The sequence below is a fragment of the Alexandromys fortis genome, unplaced genomic scaffold (genome assembly GCF_014885135.2).
Source record: "Alexandromys fortis isolate MF-2015 unplaced genomic scaffold, M_Fortis_MF-2015_v1.1 scaffold_84, whole genome shotgun sequence".
Lineage (NCBI taxonomy): Eukaryota > Metazoa > Chordata > Mammalia > Rodentia > Cricetidae > Alexandromys > Alexandromys fortis.
This window is the reverse complement of record NW_026068017.1, coordinates 6,656,973-6,672,745: the sequence shown is the minus strand read 5'-3', so window position 1 is coordinate 6,672,745 and position 15,773 is coordinate 6,656,973. Positions and strand designations below refer to the sequence as shown.

The 15,773-nt window shown below is 42.3% G+C and overlaps 1 protein-coding gene and 1 long non-coding RNA gene across 5 annotated transcripts in view; one reads left to right on the top strand and one right to left on the bottom strand.

Annotated features, from left to right (window-relative positions):
* LOC126513904 (uncharacterized) overlaps window positions 1-15,773 on the bottom strand; it is a 77,281-nt gene that overhangs the window by 18,135 nt on the left and 43,373 nt on the right. The gene's annotated exons all lie outside the window — the stretch shown is intronic.
* The window catches only part of LOC126513903 (myosin-4), a 19,558-nt gene continuing 13,561 nt past the window's right edge, over window positions 9,777-15,773 (top strand). For all 4 annotated transcript variants that reach the window (XM_050162486.1, XM_050162485.1, XM_050162487.1 and 1 more), the window contains exons 1-13: window positions 9,777-9,980; window positions 10,075-10,218; window positions 10,531-10,687; window positions 11,295-11,322; window positions 11,417-11,531; window positions 11,624-11,716; window positions 11,858-11,921; window positions 12,077-12,175; window positions 12,290-12,393; window positions 13,030-13,168; window positions 13,557-13,675; window positions 13,779-13,928; window positions 14,463-14,633. In XM_050162486.1, the coding sequence (XP_050018443.1) occupies window positions 9,777-9,980; window positions 10,075-10,218; window positions 10,531-10,687; window positions 11,295-11,322; window positions 11,417-11,531; window positions 11,624-11,716; window positions 11,858-11,921; window positions 12,077-12,175; window positions 12,290-12,393; window positions 13,030-13,168; window positions 13,557-13,675; window positions 13,779-13,928; window positions 14,463-14,633 (1,587 nt within the window). The remainder of the gene's footprint in view (window positions 9,981-10,074; window positions 10,219-10,530; window positions 10,688-11,294; window positions 11,323-11,416; window positions 11,532-11,623; window positions 11,717-11,857; window positions 11,922-12,076; window positions 12,176-12,289; window positions 12,394-13,029; window positions 13,169-13,556; window positions 13,676-13,778; window positions 13,929-14,462; window positions 14,634-15,773) is intronic.

Sequence of the window (15,773 nt, the reverse complement as noted above, 5' to 3'; positions counted from 1 at the left end):
AAACGTATCTGACATTAGTTTCTCCAGCCATGGTCTGGCATTGTACAAAGCCAATGGTAGCATAGTTGAAAAGAGTTGTACCATTTGAAGGCATCAACCTTCGACTCTAAATATTTTAATTGCCATAAATTTGTTTTAAAATACACCTTAAATGCATGTTGGACGCTCTAAACTCTTCCTGAACCCCAGCACCACAAAATACATCTAATATGCTGTACAGATGTGGGAAATCTGGTCAGCACATAGCACTTCACTGACCACTAACAGTTCGTTATGTGACGTGCACATAGTGACTTAGAAATCCTAGCTGTTGAGGCCCAAAGCACCTCTGACATGTACTGGTTTGCAGCAAACAAAATCACAATAAATAGCTGAAAATTTGGTTGAAAGTCTCAAATGCCTAAATGTTGCAGAAAAAAGAGATGCTTTCCATTGCACAATGACAGTTGCTTTTGTCGCTACTGTAACCACCACAACTCTACCTGTACCGAGATAAGCACAGGCCTTCTATTTAGGCCAGTTTTAGCAGACAGCACATGTCTTCATTAGAAATATACCTAAGGTCCTTTGAGAACAGTATATAACCACTTAAAAAGAAACAGCATACAATTAAACATTTTTAACCTTATTACCCAGCTGGTTAAATTGCGCAGCAGCTCTAGACCCCGGCTCCTAGAAGACGCTCTCTAGGTTGATATGAACCTCTATTTGGCGCCAATGGATAATTATAATGCTAAATATTAAGCTAGGGCTTAAAATAATTTACAAAGCAGTTTTAACAGCCCTTGCCATCCAATTCTCTGCCCAAGGTTAATACTTAATGCCAGAATCGCATTGCCATTCCATCTAGCTCTTGACTTACTGGGGCAAAAAAGGGATGGGTAAGTGGGCAGATGTTCCCAGAGAGGCAGGAAGGGAGCAAAGGACCTGGTTGTGCTGACAAATGTTAGCTGAGCCTTCACCTAATCCTGACGGTGTTGGAAAACACAGGAACTCTCCATATTGTTGACACCACCCTACCTACAAGCTTAATTGCAATCGGCACATGTTCTCTCCCGCTTCCATCTCTCTCTCTGTTTCTCTCCATGTCTCTGTCTCCCTTCCTCCCCTCCCACACTCTCTCCCTCTTTCCTCTTCCTCTTTCCAGTCTTCTCCTTTGTCTTTAGCTAGAAATAATGACTCTATCAATTACTAGTGCTATGTTTTGGGTTATAGGACTACTGCCTTAAGACATGTATCCTGTATTATTTTAAAGATCTAATTCATGGCCTCTGCTTTTAAACTGCTATTGTTATATAAACATATGAATACAACCCCCCACTGCAGCTTCCCGTCTAGCTCTTCCTTCCTTGAGGCTCATGCTGTTTACCTGTTCCGCAGTTCCATTGCTCACATCCGCTGTGAAAAGATTTGGCACCTGCCTTCCCTCCCCACCCAATTCTTAGCACTGCCTGGCTCCTCTGATTTCTAAGACTCTAGTCTCCCCTGGTTATCTTTGTATCTCTGGACATCCCCTTTCTCTCCTTTGTCAGTTTATCTTCCTTTGCCATATCTCCAGATGCTCCGGGAAACTCAGTGTGATGGACTCAAATCACCTTTTAGGCCCTTCCATGTTTAAAAACATAATCATAAATATGACATAATTTAATGGGTTGATATGGGATGACTGACTAATAATATGGGAGCGAGCACTGCTACAGTCTTACTATATGACATGCACTCTTCTTCATACTTTATCAAAGTGTGATACAATAACCCAGGGAAATGGTAATATTTTTTCCCTTTTGCAAGCGAAGAATTGAGCCATTTGAATCAGGCCGTGTTTCTAGGGTCCACATTCACTCTCTTGCCATTCAGAAGGATGAACATAATAAGACTAAATTGGAAAAATATATAAGATGTGTTTTGGATAATATTCCCCTTCCCCTGTAGGTTGCTCTCAAACCTGTAGGAGTAGAATTTAGCCGTATCTTTTCAGAAGGAGTATCAGCTGAATGTGAAATTTATCCCTTAAGTAGCAATTATAAATGTATGCTCCAAGAAAGCTTCTTTCTGTCTTTATAGTTTAAAGCAATTTGCGGCATTAGCCCCATATTTAGTGATACACTATAACACCATACACAGCCAAATTCTTTCATTGTGTTGTAGTGGGCATCACATTCTATGTCTCAGGATGGAATTGATGCTGCAAAACCCCCTCCATTTTCGCTTTCATTTTCTCCCTATATAATCTCATGCATCCTCTTGACTTCTAGCACCATTCATACTGTATATACAGTTATACTGTATGAACTCTGAGTTTATATCTCAAGGCTAATTCTTTTTTCCTCTGAGATCCAGGCTCAATCTCTGCTAATAGTCCCTCCAAACCTAAAATAGGCAAAATGAATTCATGCCTTTCCTCTGATTTCTTCAAAACACAGTTGTATCTAATATCATATCCCATCACAGTAGAAGACAACAGTTGCTCATGCTCAAAATCTGGGGTCAACCCTGACACCTTTGTATTTTTCTTTTCAGTTTTTCCTGTACCTGATAAATCAAGTTCTGTTCTAGTTAGTTTTCTATTACTGTGACAAAATTCCATGGCCAGAATCAAGTTAAAGGAGAAAGTCTATTTCGACTTTTGATTCCAGAAAGTTGAGTCCGTAATAGTGGGGACCACACAACAGCAGGCAGCTGGAGTAGGAAACTGACCAATCACATTTAATCAGTGCATCAGGAAACAGAGTGTGTTGGAAGTGGAGCTAGACCACAAACTCACAAAGCCCATCTCCAGTGCTGTTCTTCCTCAACAAGTCTGCTCAGCCTGAAAGTTCCATAACCTCTCAAATAGTGCCACACCCTGGAGACGACATCTTCAAATACATGGGCCTGTGGGGGAACATTTCTTATTCAAGCTGCAGGTCTTTCCTGTTTCTGAATTTTCTCCGATTGTAACATATATTTAAGAAAATTGCTTTTTTTTCTTTCATATTGTCTTCATTTTAACATCTTAACCAGTTGGCTACCAGTAAAAATTTTAGAATCCCACCATACCCACAAAAAACTGGTACATAAAAGCTAAAATAATCCTGGCTCCATTTCCCTCTCAGCGCATCCTGTCTTTTCACAGACATTTCTCATGGGTTTCCTGCCACTGGGGAGAGAGTGCACTCTTCTTCCATTTCTGTGGGGGAAGTCCAGTGGTCAACAGTTGTGGCAGTGGCAACATATTGGTTTTTTTTGTTATTGTTGTTGTTTGTTTTCTCGTATTAAAGATATCCTAGTGCCCTACCCAAACTTCAAAGAGAATAATAAATCCTAAACATTGCTGTGGCTTTTAACCTCCAAGGCCTCCTCCTGGAACAAAACGACAAAGAGAACCTTGGTGTCTCACTAGCAAAAACCAGGTGAGGACTTAAAGGGCCATCAGCTGTAAATCATCTGCTGATTTATCGTCATTACAGTTCATCAATACAAGGGAAATTAGATTCTCAAACACTGTCAATGTTTGCCTGAATAGTTGGAACAACATATGATTCTAAATGTCAGCCAATGAGGAAGGAAATAAGGTTAAGCCTTTTAGATACCACACCCCCAGAAATCAGCAGGGCCCTAAAGAATGAAACAGACCAGAGTCGTCACAGAAAGTTGAAGCATTCCATTCTTCCCCTTCTGAGACTTGTTTTCCTCAGCTCTGTGCCTCAGAGTTAATTATAACACTAGCAGGTGCTTCTCCTGCTTCACATGGCAGAAGAAGAAAGGTGGAGAGAAGCGAGGAAGGGAAGGGCTGAGTGAGCGGAGCTACTGCACGGGTTGGAGCCAGATGATGCTATGCCACCACGATAGGATTTTCCCCTTTCTATCCAGCAACACAAGAACACAAGTCCTGACGGATTTCTGTCTTTCAGACTCATGCATTTTCCATAGTTCTGTGTGTCACGGTTTTAGTTTATTTATTGCTTCCTGGTTTTGGAAACGTCAACTTCTGAGATGTGCAAGAGGACATTGTAGCAATATATCAAGTTGATTGACGGGGAAGGGGGAAGAGAGGGACCGATCAGGGAAGGTTCATCAAAATGAAGCGTGTGTGAAGAAGAATTATGAGAGCCTATGATCTTGCAACTCAGATTAAAAAAACATAACATGATCGCAGAGCCCACCTAACATGGCAGAACGGGGAAGGGGGCAGTAGACTGAAAGCTGAGGCAAGATACCATATGTTGGAAGAAGTATGTTGATTGACATTAATGACTGACATAAGAACGAATCTATAACTCTTCCCAGCAGTGATGGTGGTGATAGTGGGATTTCAGAGCAATTTAAAAGAAAACAAATGCCAATTGGATTTTCTGGATTTTAAATATTTTATTGATGTACTGTTATGGCTGGAGACTACAGAAACTAGGCTATGAATATCTCCGGTCCAGGTTTCAAGTCTGTTACAAAACTTAAAACTAAAACAGAAAATAGCCTATTTACTAGACGTTTCCTAAGCACCTAAAGTCCTTTAGAGCTGCTTTAACTCCTTTGGAGAGTCAGGAGTCCCAGTGCAACTGTAACCTGAACCCCTAATGGAAGAACGTGTGCCTCAGCGCCCCCTAGTGACACCGTCCTGAGCATTTGCTACAGAAGTACGAGCAGCAATGGGACTGTATTCCAATTCACACACAATGATATAATTTAACACAATAATATACAATATGTAATTCACTTTTATGACCATGTAAGGTTAAAACAGTGTTAATTTTCTCCAAGATTTGTTTGCAATAGATAAAGTACAAAGTTCAGAAATTTGTATTTCCTTGTTTGTGAGGACAATGGGAGAAAAATTGCCAACAAAAAGTGTTTATTGGGCTGTTGAATAGTGCATCCAAAATATACTCTATTTTGGATTAAGGCGGTCCTTCCTAGACGTATGTAGTCACGAAGAACCACAAAAGTACAAGGGAGCTCGTTCTCTGCTTAGACGCCCCTTAGACAAGCCCAAAGGAGTAGTCTCTACCATCCTCCAGCATTTCACTGTGGCTGTGCTCCATGGTGTTCTCTGGGGTCTACTATTGTGGTCCTGGTTGGTTGCCATTACTGTGCCATTGCCCTGTTTCCGAGTTCTCCAGATCGTAACTGATTAAAGGTCTAGTGCTTAGGCACATAGTCAGTCTCTTTAGCTACTAATGTACTCTCTGCCTTGGTCTCACTCAAATTTTCTTCTTTCATCTTCCATCTCCAAATAGATTTAATAAATATTTATTATATCTATAACAGTGATGAAAACTTCCAAAAGAGGTGGAAAAATGATCTGTGAAAATCTTAGAAGGTCTGAACAATTTTCTTGGTGGCGTAGAGCCTAAAACTTAGGGTAAACCACTCATTTGTGTGGGTTGCTGCCATAAAGGTTAAAAAAGAAAAAAAACAACCTGATCACCTATTTTATAGCATTGCATGCAAAGGTAATTAAAAGTATAAAAGATTTAGCCTGCTGGCATGCAAAAGACAAGTTCTGCATAATAGGATTATAAAATGACCAACTCCTGAATTAGCAATTTAAGTCCAGAGACAGCAGTTGAAAATACCTCACCAGATCACAGGGACAGCCAGAGTGAGTAGATTTCCTGTCATATTCGGCAACAGCTGTGCCTGTATCAAGTTAGCCAAATCCAATTTCTGCCTTTCAAGGGCACTGGTGGGGGCCACTCACCTTCTCTGTCCACAGGGAGAGTTTGACAGATAGCACGCCTTTCCTCCCACCTTAAGTAAAAGTATGTTGTACCCACCTCACTGGAGCTACAGCTAGCCTGGAGTGTTTGCCATGCCCTAGGAACTCATGTTTGTAGCTCCTTCCGTGATGGGTAGAAATATGCATGAGGTATCACACAGCAGCCTGTAGCCCCTGAGTGGGAGACATCCACGCAAATCCTCCAGAAGGCAGTAGAGGTTTTATCCATTCTACCCCTGCCTTGCCTCGCTCACTGTCTGTCCCATCACCACTGCCTAACCCAAGACTTCACTTTCTCCCTCATGTTTAGACTTTCAGACTTCAAAGGAATCTATCACCCTTCTTTCTAAAACCTGGGCCTTGCCTAGGAATTTTCTTTTAATATCCGTCACTCAGTGCTTCCAGCCACTGTGTCAGATCTAAAGCTCAATCCGTACTCCTTCATGGCTCTAAGCACCAACGGATCAATTAGCCTGACTCTCCTCACGTCAGGCTCATCCTGTCAAAACAGCTTTATAGGCACGAGAGTACGTAGGCACCTGGCTTTGAATTCTGTGATGAATGATAGAACATCCAAGCCAGACTAACAGCGTCCGAAGCCTCGGATCCCCATCCCCTATCAAATGCCTATAAAGAACCCTAGATCATCTTCTGTCAAATTATTTATAGGTGACAAGAAATATTTCTAATTATATCCATTCACAGCCACAGTCAGTGAATATTGTGCAAAGAGATTGCCAAAAATGGTTTTGCCAAGTAGGTCCCAGCTAGGACAGCTGAGGTGGCTGCTGTGTTTGCAGAACGGTCTCTATAAAAGTGGAGCCGGGGTGCCTGTGTCCCGTCCTTCCTCAAACCCTTAAAGGTATGTATTCGTGGCAGAATGTATGGCTAGCTGTGCACTCCAGATGTGAGGGAATTTTCATTTAAGGGACATCGCTATGCCCACCCAAGCTTGACTGTCAACATCCCCAAGAAAGACATTGCATACAGTGTAGTTCTAGTATTTTGTGATTAAATAAAAAAGAGAAGAAAATGCCCAGCATCTCTGTTTTTTCTTTCAACAGTACTTGCTGCCTCAAGCTTGTCTCCTTCTCCATCTGGTAACACAAGAGGTAAGAGAAATTTCTTATTACCCTCCAAAGAACAAAGGGGCTCTGTCTAGTATTACATTTTAATGAGTGACTATTTTATTTTCTTGTTTATTATTGGGTATAGGAACAACTGATCTTTTAAAAACAGCTTCTCATAAAACTTTGACTTTTCAAGCCTTTACTCAAACAGAATTTAATACAATTTCTCTTTTACATTTTTTCTGGGACTTCATTAAGAAGGCACCCCTCATTCATATTTAATGTGGACTGCTATACAATTTAACCAATAAAAGAGGCTACAAGGTAAAAATAAAAAAGTGTTGTTCCAGAAGTCAAAATTTCTGAATGCCAATCCAGGATTTTCACTGCTTCCAGCTCCCTGGGTCAAGCCAGCTAACTTTTCCATGTCTTCAAACACATGTGTTGAAGGGAATTAACACCAGACCTGGATTTAGATATCTGGGCTCCTAGCTCGCCACTGCCACTTACCACCTCTGTGATCCTGGATGACCCTTTACCTTGCTGAACCTTAGTTTCCTCATCAGTAAATCAGAAGGGCAGACTCAAGTCAGCTGCTAAGGACCCTCTGGCTCTTGCTGTGTAGAAATCTAAGCCAGTGGCTGTCAAGGACTCTTCCACCAAATCAAAGTACTCGGTGGGTCCCCCCCACCCCCGACATATGCAAGAGCGGATAGATGTATGGTTAAAATCATGTGGAGAACAAATAGAAGAAAGAAACCCTACTATGTATTAGATAATTGATTTAAATGTATTTATATTTAACATAGTAAGTAATAACAATGTAGAAAAAAAGGTAGAGGCTTTATTGCTTCCAAGGAAATAAATGTTACTTGTTGACACTGGAGGCAATTGCTACTGTGTGGACAGATCCCAACACCACACACCAAGTCAGAGGCTCCTTGAAGGCTTCTGATGTAGAGGTGACCAAGAACTGCTGAAACATGAATAGAGGGACAATATCCTTTCTGTGTTCCAGAACCTACTGTTGAACAGCAACCATTAGGGCACAGTGTATAGCTGATTTAAAAATCCTTCATATAAAAACATAGAAACAATGCTGTAGAATAGTGTTTGAAGAGGAGAAGCTAACTAACATCCACGCTTTCAGTATCTGTCCCCTGAAAAGGTATCTCAGCTTCCATGTCTCACCATAAGCCTTTACCAATTCTAAGTTACTGTATGTGGGAAATTTCATATCTGACTCTAGACTGAAAGGAAGTCCATTGTGTATAACAAAAGACCAAGACTCTTTCTGGAAAGTCTACAAAACATTGAGGTTGGTGTCATCATTGACCCTAGCAACCAACATGCCATTCTCTGTACCACCCCCTCCTCCACAGAGGTTTTCACTCTGGTTAGAGAGAGAATTTTGTTTTATTTTAACCAGGAATTGTCAGTTGATTTTTCTTTAAAAAAAAAAAAAAAAGTCTGTTGGTTTTGGCTTGAAGCTGCATCCTGGCTATCCGTCTCAGAAGAGAAATAAGAAACGTGATGTTTTCAAAAGGAGAAGGCAGGAGAAAGAGAGAGATGCCCTAAGCCTAACACACTAAAGGTCAGGCAGAAACAGGTTGGATGCTGAAATCGTGCAGACTCAGGGCAGTGCAGCTGAATATGCGGCCACCAGGAGGCTTGTTAGCATCTGGGGGCCTGTTTTTCTCAGCTAATCCTTTGAAGCTGTTTTTGCTTGGGTAACTATGACAACTTGTGCAGAGTTTAAAAAACAGAGAGAAGGGACTTGATGTTGACCTGGAACAAGATGATTTTTGTTATTTACTGCTTGCCTTGGGCTAATATTTTATTAATATCCATCATGCTTATTTTTGCCTTTCCTTACTTAATAGTTGTCAGCTAACTGGGAGTTTGTGTGTATTAAATAGTCAACCTGAATTTAGATGTTTCTTCTTTCATACAAAAAAAAATAGTTTTTATACTAGGTTTTAATGGTTTGTGATAAAGGAAAATGTTTAATTTTTTTTTTTTTTGAGACAGAATCTCTTTGTTATGTAGCTCTGTCTGTCCTGGATGTATGTAGACCAGGCTGGTGTCAAAGAGGTCGGCCTGCCTCTGCCTCCTAAGTGCTGTGGTTAAAGTATCACCATACTCAGCAATATTTGGATTTTTAAAAATATATTCATTAAGATGATAAGGTTAGAAAAATTATTTTCCATTTCTTTTTATCACCCCAATGTAAAACAAGCAAACAAATGGATCAGATGGGTAGGGAAATGAAATGAGGTAAAAACAAATAAACAAAAAAGGCACAGAAGTAAAGATTCTGCACACACTTGTGTAGTAGGAGGCTGCTTGTTGGTTCCCGGCTGCCCAGACTAGAAATAACCACACAGAAACTGTATTAATTAAATCACTGCTTGGCCAATCACTTAAGCATATTGCTAGCTAGCTCCTACATCTAGAATTAACCCATTCCTATTATTTTATATTTTACCATGAGACTTGTGGCCTACTGGCAAGGTTCCAGCTGGCAGCTTGCATCTTTCCCCTCTGGTGGCTACTTGGCGTTTCTCTGATTCTGCCTTCTTTCTTCCAGCACTCAGTTTAGTACCCCCTCCCCCCCACCTCACTCTACTCTGTCCTATCACAGGCCAAGGCATTTTCTTTATTCATTAACTAGTAAAAGTAATACATATACAGAAAAACCTCCCACACTACACTTATAGTCTGACAAATGTGGTTGGATGGGTATCCATCCCTCCACATCTCTCCCCTGTGTTTTACAATAGAGAAGAAAGAGCAAAAGCTTCAGATGTCACTAAAATTAAACTGCCAACACAGGGCTATTAGGTATTCTTCTCTTTTCTTAGCTCCCTGGTACAGTCCAGAGGAGGAAGAAGAGAGTTGGCAAACAAAGCCTGGGAAGGTGAAACCCACAGGCCAGGGTTGTCATTCACGTCCACCTCTTTCCCTAGGCGCACCTGGCCCTGAGCTGCCACCAATAGCCCGCAGCCATGAGTTCCGACGCCGAGATGGCCGTTTTCGGGGAGGCTGCTCCTTACCTCCGAAAGTCTGAAAAGGAGCGAATCGAGGCTCAGAACAAGCCTTTCGATGCCAAGTCATCCGTGTTTGTGGTGGACCCTAAGGAGTCCTATGTGAAGGCAACGGTGCAGAGCAGGGAAGGGGGCAAGGTGACAGCCAAGACCGAAGGAGGAGCTGTGAGTAAAACCAAAAGGGTGGAAGGGAGGGAAGCAGGAACGATCTTTTTCTCCTACTTAGGGGGTATTAACTGGACCCTTCCATTCTTAACAGACTGTCACAGTCAAGGAAGACCAAGTCTTCTCCATGAACCCTCCCAAGTACGACAAGATCGAGGACATGGCCATGATGACCCACCTGCACGAGCCCGCTGTGCTGTACAACCTCAAAGAGCGTTATGCAGCCTGGATGATCTACGTGAGCGTCCCTGTCATATTTAATCAAAACCATATACTTTTTCTTGTTGAAATGCCTCATTATGTCAGTGATCCAAATTTGGGTGTCTTTGAGAATGCACATGCAGAGAGCTCTCTGGTTAAGTGCACTCATTGGCTATCTGGAACGTTGGTACTGCATCAGATAGCTGGAGAACCGAGGGAAGCAACCAATGAATGAAACTTCATGAGGATCAGCACTTCTTTAATTCCTCTCCCCTTGCTCACACAGCATTATTTCCAACTTAGAGCGATGAGGTGATTTCTAATTGAGCAACTTTGTCTTTGTCCACAGACCTACTCTGGCCTCTTCTGTGTCACCGTCAACCCCTACAAGTGGCTGCCGGTGTACAACCCCGAGGTGGTGGCGGCCTACCGAGGCAAAAAGCGTCAGGAGGCCCCTCCCCACATCTTCTCCATCTCTGATAATGCCTATCAGTTCATGCTGACAGGTGAGTGTATCCATAATCACAACATCTACAAGCCACTAGAAAACACGTGCCGAACCATAGCAGAGGCAACGCATGGCCAGCACCTTGAGGAGGAAATGCTTTGCATACATGTGATGGTAGCAATGAACAAAGCAGAAAATTTGATCTAGAGTATGATGCACCAATTACAAAAGCATAGGGAAATTGAGATAGAAATCTCAATTTGTTGATGCTAATTCCAGTCAAAGTTAATCAAAACTGGGCATCGACCCCATGTCTTAATTACACCTATTGTTTCATCTCACTTAAAAAGGAAGCTTTTAAATTTCACAAGCGCTATAGGAAAAGCAGCCTGGACATTTAAAACATGCCAGGATTCTGACCTATGAACCAGGTGAATGAAGGGGCCAGGAAACTGGGACGCCAATTGCTTCTTGGATGATTCTCATCGGTAAAAGAGTGAACGGGGCCATTTCATCACCCACAGTTCTTCGCATTAGTGATAACAGCCGTGTGATAATTAACACACGTTTTACACTTAGTTCTTAAGCCTTGTGAAAAGAAGAGCACAGATTTAGTAGCGTCGGTGCTTTCGCTTATGTGACATTTCCGCGGTTTCCCTTCACAGATCGTGAGAACCAGTCCATCCTGATTACGTACGTAAACAACATGCCTTTCTGTCTGCTGAATTTTGGTTGCTCGGGCTGTGCCTCCTGCCTTATATTCTGGTTTCTCATTTGGTCCTCACAGTGGAGAATCCGGGGCCGGGAAGACTGTGAACACGAAGCGTGTCATCCAGTACTTTGCAACAATTGCAGTCACTGGGGAGAAGAAGAAGGAGGAGGCGACTTCTGGCAAGATGCAGGTGGGTCTGAGTGTCACAGCCAGAGTCCAGGCTCTGTTGTCTATCTCAGGCAAGAAAGCCCTGAGATGTGAGAATGGATCTTTCCCTTGCAGGGGACCCTGGAAGATCAGATCATCAGCGCCAACCCCCTGCTGGAGGCCTTTGGCAACGCCAAGACCGTGAGGAATGACAACTCCTCTCGCTTTGTAAGTGTCTTGGTTGCCCTGTTCATGTGAGCATCACCTCCACAATTCTACATACACTGTGTTAATGTATTTTCTATGTATTTGGTCCATAGTTAATGAAATAATGTCTAGCTTTAATCAATCCTCCTTTGCCTTCTTAAGGGTAAATTCATCAGGATCCATTTCGGTGCCACAGGCAAACTGGCTTCTGCAGATATTGAAACTTGTGAGTTAATAAACACTGGCGACTGAGAATCTTTCCCTTGGGGGCACTCATATTGGAAAAGCCTTGCCCTTGATTCTTCCATGTGAATTTCAAAGCTGAATTTTCTACTTTTTGGCTTTTATTCATGTAAAAACGTGCCTACTATGCCTTTCCAGATCTGCTGGAGAAGTCCCGAGTCACCTTCCAGCTCAAGGCTGAGAGAAGCTACCACATCTTCTACCAAATCATGTCCAATAAGAAGCCAGAGCTCATTGGTAAGGAGCATCTTGGTTTGTTCCCATCGAGAAAGCCACCATCCTGTCTATGTTGTCCCTCTGAAGCACGGTGATGACCAAAGTAACTCTTCCCCCTCTTCCCCACTCGCCCAGAAATGCTCCTGATCACCACCAACCCATACGACTTCACTTACGTCAGCCAAGGTGAAATCACAGTGCCCAGCATCGACGACCAGGAGGAACTGATGGCCACAGATGTAAGTGACAGGGAAGAGGCTAGCAAGGCCCTTGTTAGTGCACAGCGCTTTCCTCCCATCAGCGTGGAAAGAACCAGCAGCGAGTGGGCCAGACAGTGTTATCATTCAGGCTTTCTTACACTTGGAAAGAAATACAGAATATTTAAATGCCATCCTACACATGTATTTACATTTCAAATAGCTGCAATATATGTTAGGTACCTGAATGAGTAGAGAAAGGTCAGTAAAGTTCATGCCCAGGCATTTCAAGGCCAGCCAAGCTGTGACCTGTTACCAGAGAAACGTGTAAAGAAACTCGGAGCCATTGCCGTTCTCATGATTCTTTCCAAGGGACTGTCCATATCTGCTGAGGCGGAAGGCTGGGCTGCACAGTAAACTAGGACAACATAGGAAAAGAAGAAATGTCCTGGGAGAGTAGACAAGAAAGTGTGTGGCTAACTCACATGCTGTCCTTAGCACCCGCATTACTCAAATGATGTTTCTATTGGCTAAGAGGGGAAGAGCTCAACTTCTAAGCCATCCAAGTGTTTGTCAGATATAAGGCAAAGTGGAACTGGGAAACAGGGAGCCAGACCCCTAGTGTCCTGAGCGAGCTGACCACTGTGATAATTGTTACTAATTCAATTCTTTCGACAGACTGCTGTGGACATCCTGGGATTCAGCGCAGATGAGAAGGTGGCTATTTACAAGCTCACAGGTGCCGTGATGCACTATGGGAACATGAAGTTCAAGCAAAAGCAAAGGGAAGAGCAAGCTGAGCCAGATGGCACGGAAGGTAACAACCCTCTTGTCACCAATGACATGAGCCTTTTCAGACCTGGTTGTATTGTCTTTCTAATGAAAGGCAGAAGTTTTAGGGAGAGGAAATAACACGTTGATATGTTGGTAGTTTACATAATTGAGCAAATATATAGGAGCTTTATTATTTCTGTTCATTGTACTGTTCTGTTTTTCCTGTGGGGTGTGTGTGTGTGTTTGTTATGGTGCTGATACTGAGCCCAGGGTGGCCATGGAAGAGTGGCCATGCTTTTCAGACATAAACAAATAGGCAGAACTCACAACCTTCACACTGTTTGTGTAAATCCATTGTCACCAACATCATCATTTGCAATGTAGTTGTGCAAGTCTCCGTCAGTTCCACTGTTCTTGCTTCTTTCCTGCAGTGGCTGACAAGGCCGCCTATCTGACAAGTCTGAACTCTGCTGACCTGCTCAAAGCCCTGTGCTACCCCAGGGTCAAGGTCGGCAATGAGTATGTCACCAAAGGCCAGACTGTGCAGCAGGTGAGTATGATCTAAGCCCCTGATTCACCTGAACCACTGGGACTCAAAAGGTCATCCCTGTATCCAGCTCAAACAACTCAACCGAACAACACTTTCCCTGAAGGTATACAACTCTGTGGGTGCCCTGGCCAAAGCCATCTATGAGAAGATGTTCCTGTGGATGGTCACCCGCATCAACCAGCAGCTGGACACCAAGCAGCCCAGGCAGTACTTCATTGGGGTCTTGGACATTGCTGGCTTTGAGATCTTTGATGTGAGTAATGAACCGGTTAGCAAACACACATTGGCAGTCACTTGACTGATCTTGCTGGAGCCCTGGAAACACTCTTCACAAAATACAATCTACAAAACACACAAATTCCTGCTGAAGTGGGTCGGTGGAGGGATCTGAACACAAGGAAATGAGTGCGAATGGAACAGAGAGAACGCTACATTTGCAGGATTCGAGTCTCAAAGAAGGACCATGAACATTCGTTCAAAACTGATCTTGGATTCAAGCCCGGCACCACGGAAACACTTGTTTAGGTTACCCTCAGTGGCTAGTTCAAAGATCTCCTATTTAACGTCATTTTGCCCAATATGCAAGATTTCATATTATTCCTTGGAAAAACATTTTGAGGATTTAACTCAATTTAGAATTATAACATCTTTTAAGAGATTATCTGAAGGCCTACCTCTTCAATATAATAACCCTAAATGTTTCAAAATTTGAAGAAAATGTATTAACTGCCTTATAGATACAAATAGGGAATTTGTGACCAATTTCCTACATTAATTTCTTCCATAGTTCAACACCTTGGAGCAGCTTTGCATCAACTTCACCAACGAGAAACTGCAACAGTTTTTCAACCACCACATGTTCGTGCTGGAGCAGGAGGAGTACAAGAAGGAAGGCATCGATTGGGAGTTCATCGACTTCGGGATGGACTTGGCTGCCTGCATTGAGCTCATCGAGAAGGTTTGTGTGACTTTTCAAACTTTAAAACAGGAATAACAAATTGTCTCTCTTACTATGTTTATTAACAATCCCAATTCTCAAAGAGTAATTAGTGATATCTCATGATATGCCTGTATGTAAAAGGTGTTCTCAGAATGTCATAGGTGATCTGTTACTAACAACTCTAACACATGCACATACAAAACACAAATTCACATCTCCCCCCCCTTCTGGTTTTTCAAGACAGTATTTGCCTGTGTAACCTGGCTGTCCTAGAACTTGCTCTGTAGACCAGGCTGGCTTCAAACTCACAGAGATCTGCCTGCCTCTGCCTCCTGAGTGCTGGTATTAAAGATGTACCACAGCACTGCTCAACCAGTTCACATTTTCAACTGTTATAATCTCACACTTCCTGAGTTTTTTTTTTTTAATGGTATAGTGTATCACCATGTGACCCTTGCTGACCTTGGAACTCACTATGTAAAATTAGGCCAGCCTTAAACTCACAGAGATTCTCCTCCTCCATCTGTTTTCTGAGTGCTAGGATTAAAGGCACATACCATGAGCTTCTTTCTTTCTCAGTTTTATTTTTATGTGATTTAATTGGTATAGAAGAAAGGGATGAAAATATAGTTAGTCCTTTGAATAGTCAATTAATCTTGGTGTGTAGCTATGATGTATCCTCCTTATGTATACCATATAACAAGGCAGTGCATAGATGGTTAAGATTGGACAGTAATGTTGTATTCATCAATTCATTCCTTACTTGTGATTACTACCAAGTAAATGCACTAAACTTCTATTTGACCTTACCCTGGGAATGAGCTCTGATTTTCCCATTAAGTAATTAAGGGAATTAGTAATTAAGGAAATTAATCCAATTAGGTTAGAGCAACAGATGGATCATATTTATCTAAAACTCATTAAGCAACTTCATTGTCCAAAACTGTTGGGCTCTTGGGACTGGAGAGATGACTCAGTGGTTAAGAGTACCTCTTACTTTATCATGAAGTCTGGAGCTTTGATTCTGTATCAAGTGGTCCACAGACACCTGTAACTTCAGCATCAAGATCCTACATCTTTTTCTGGTCTCCATAGGTCTCCAAGCATATACATCTCTCTATCTCTCTCTCTCTCTCTCTCTCTCTCTCTCTCTCTCTC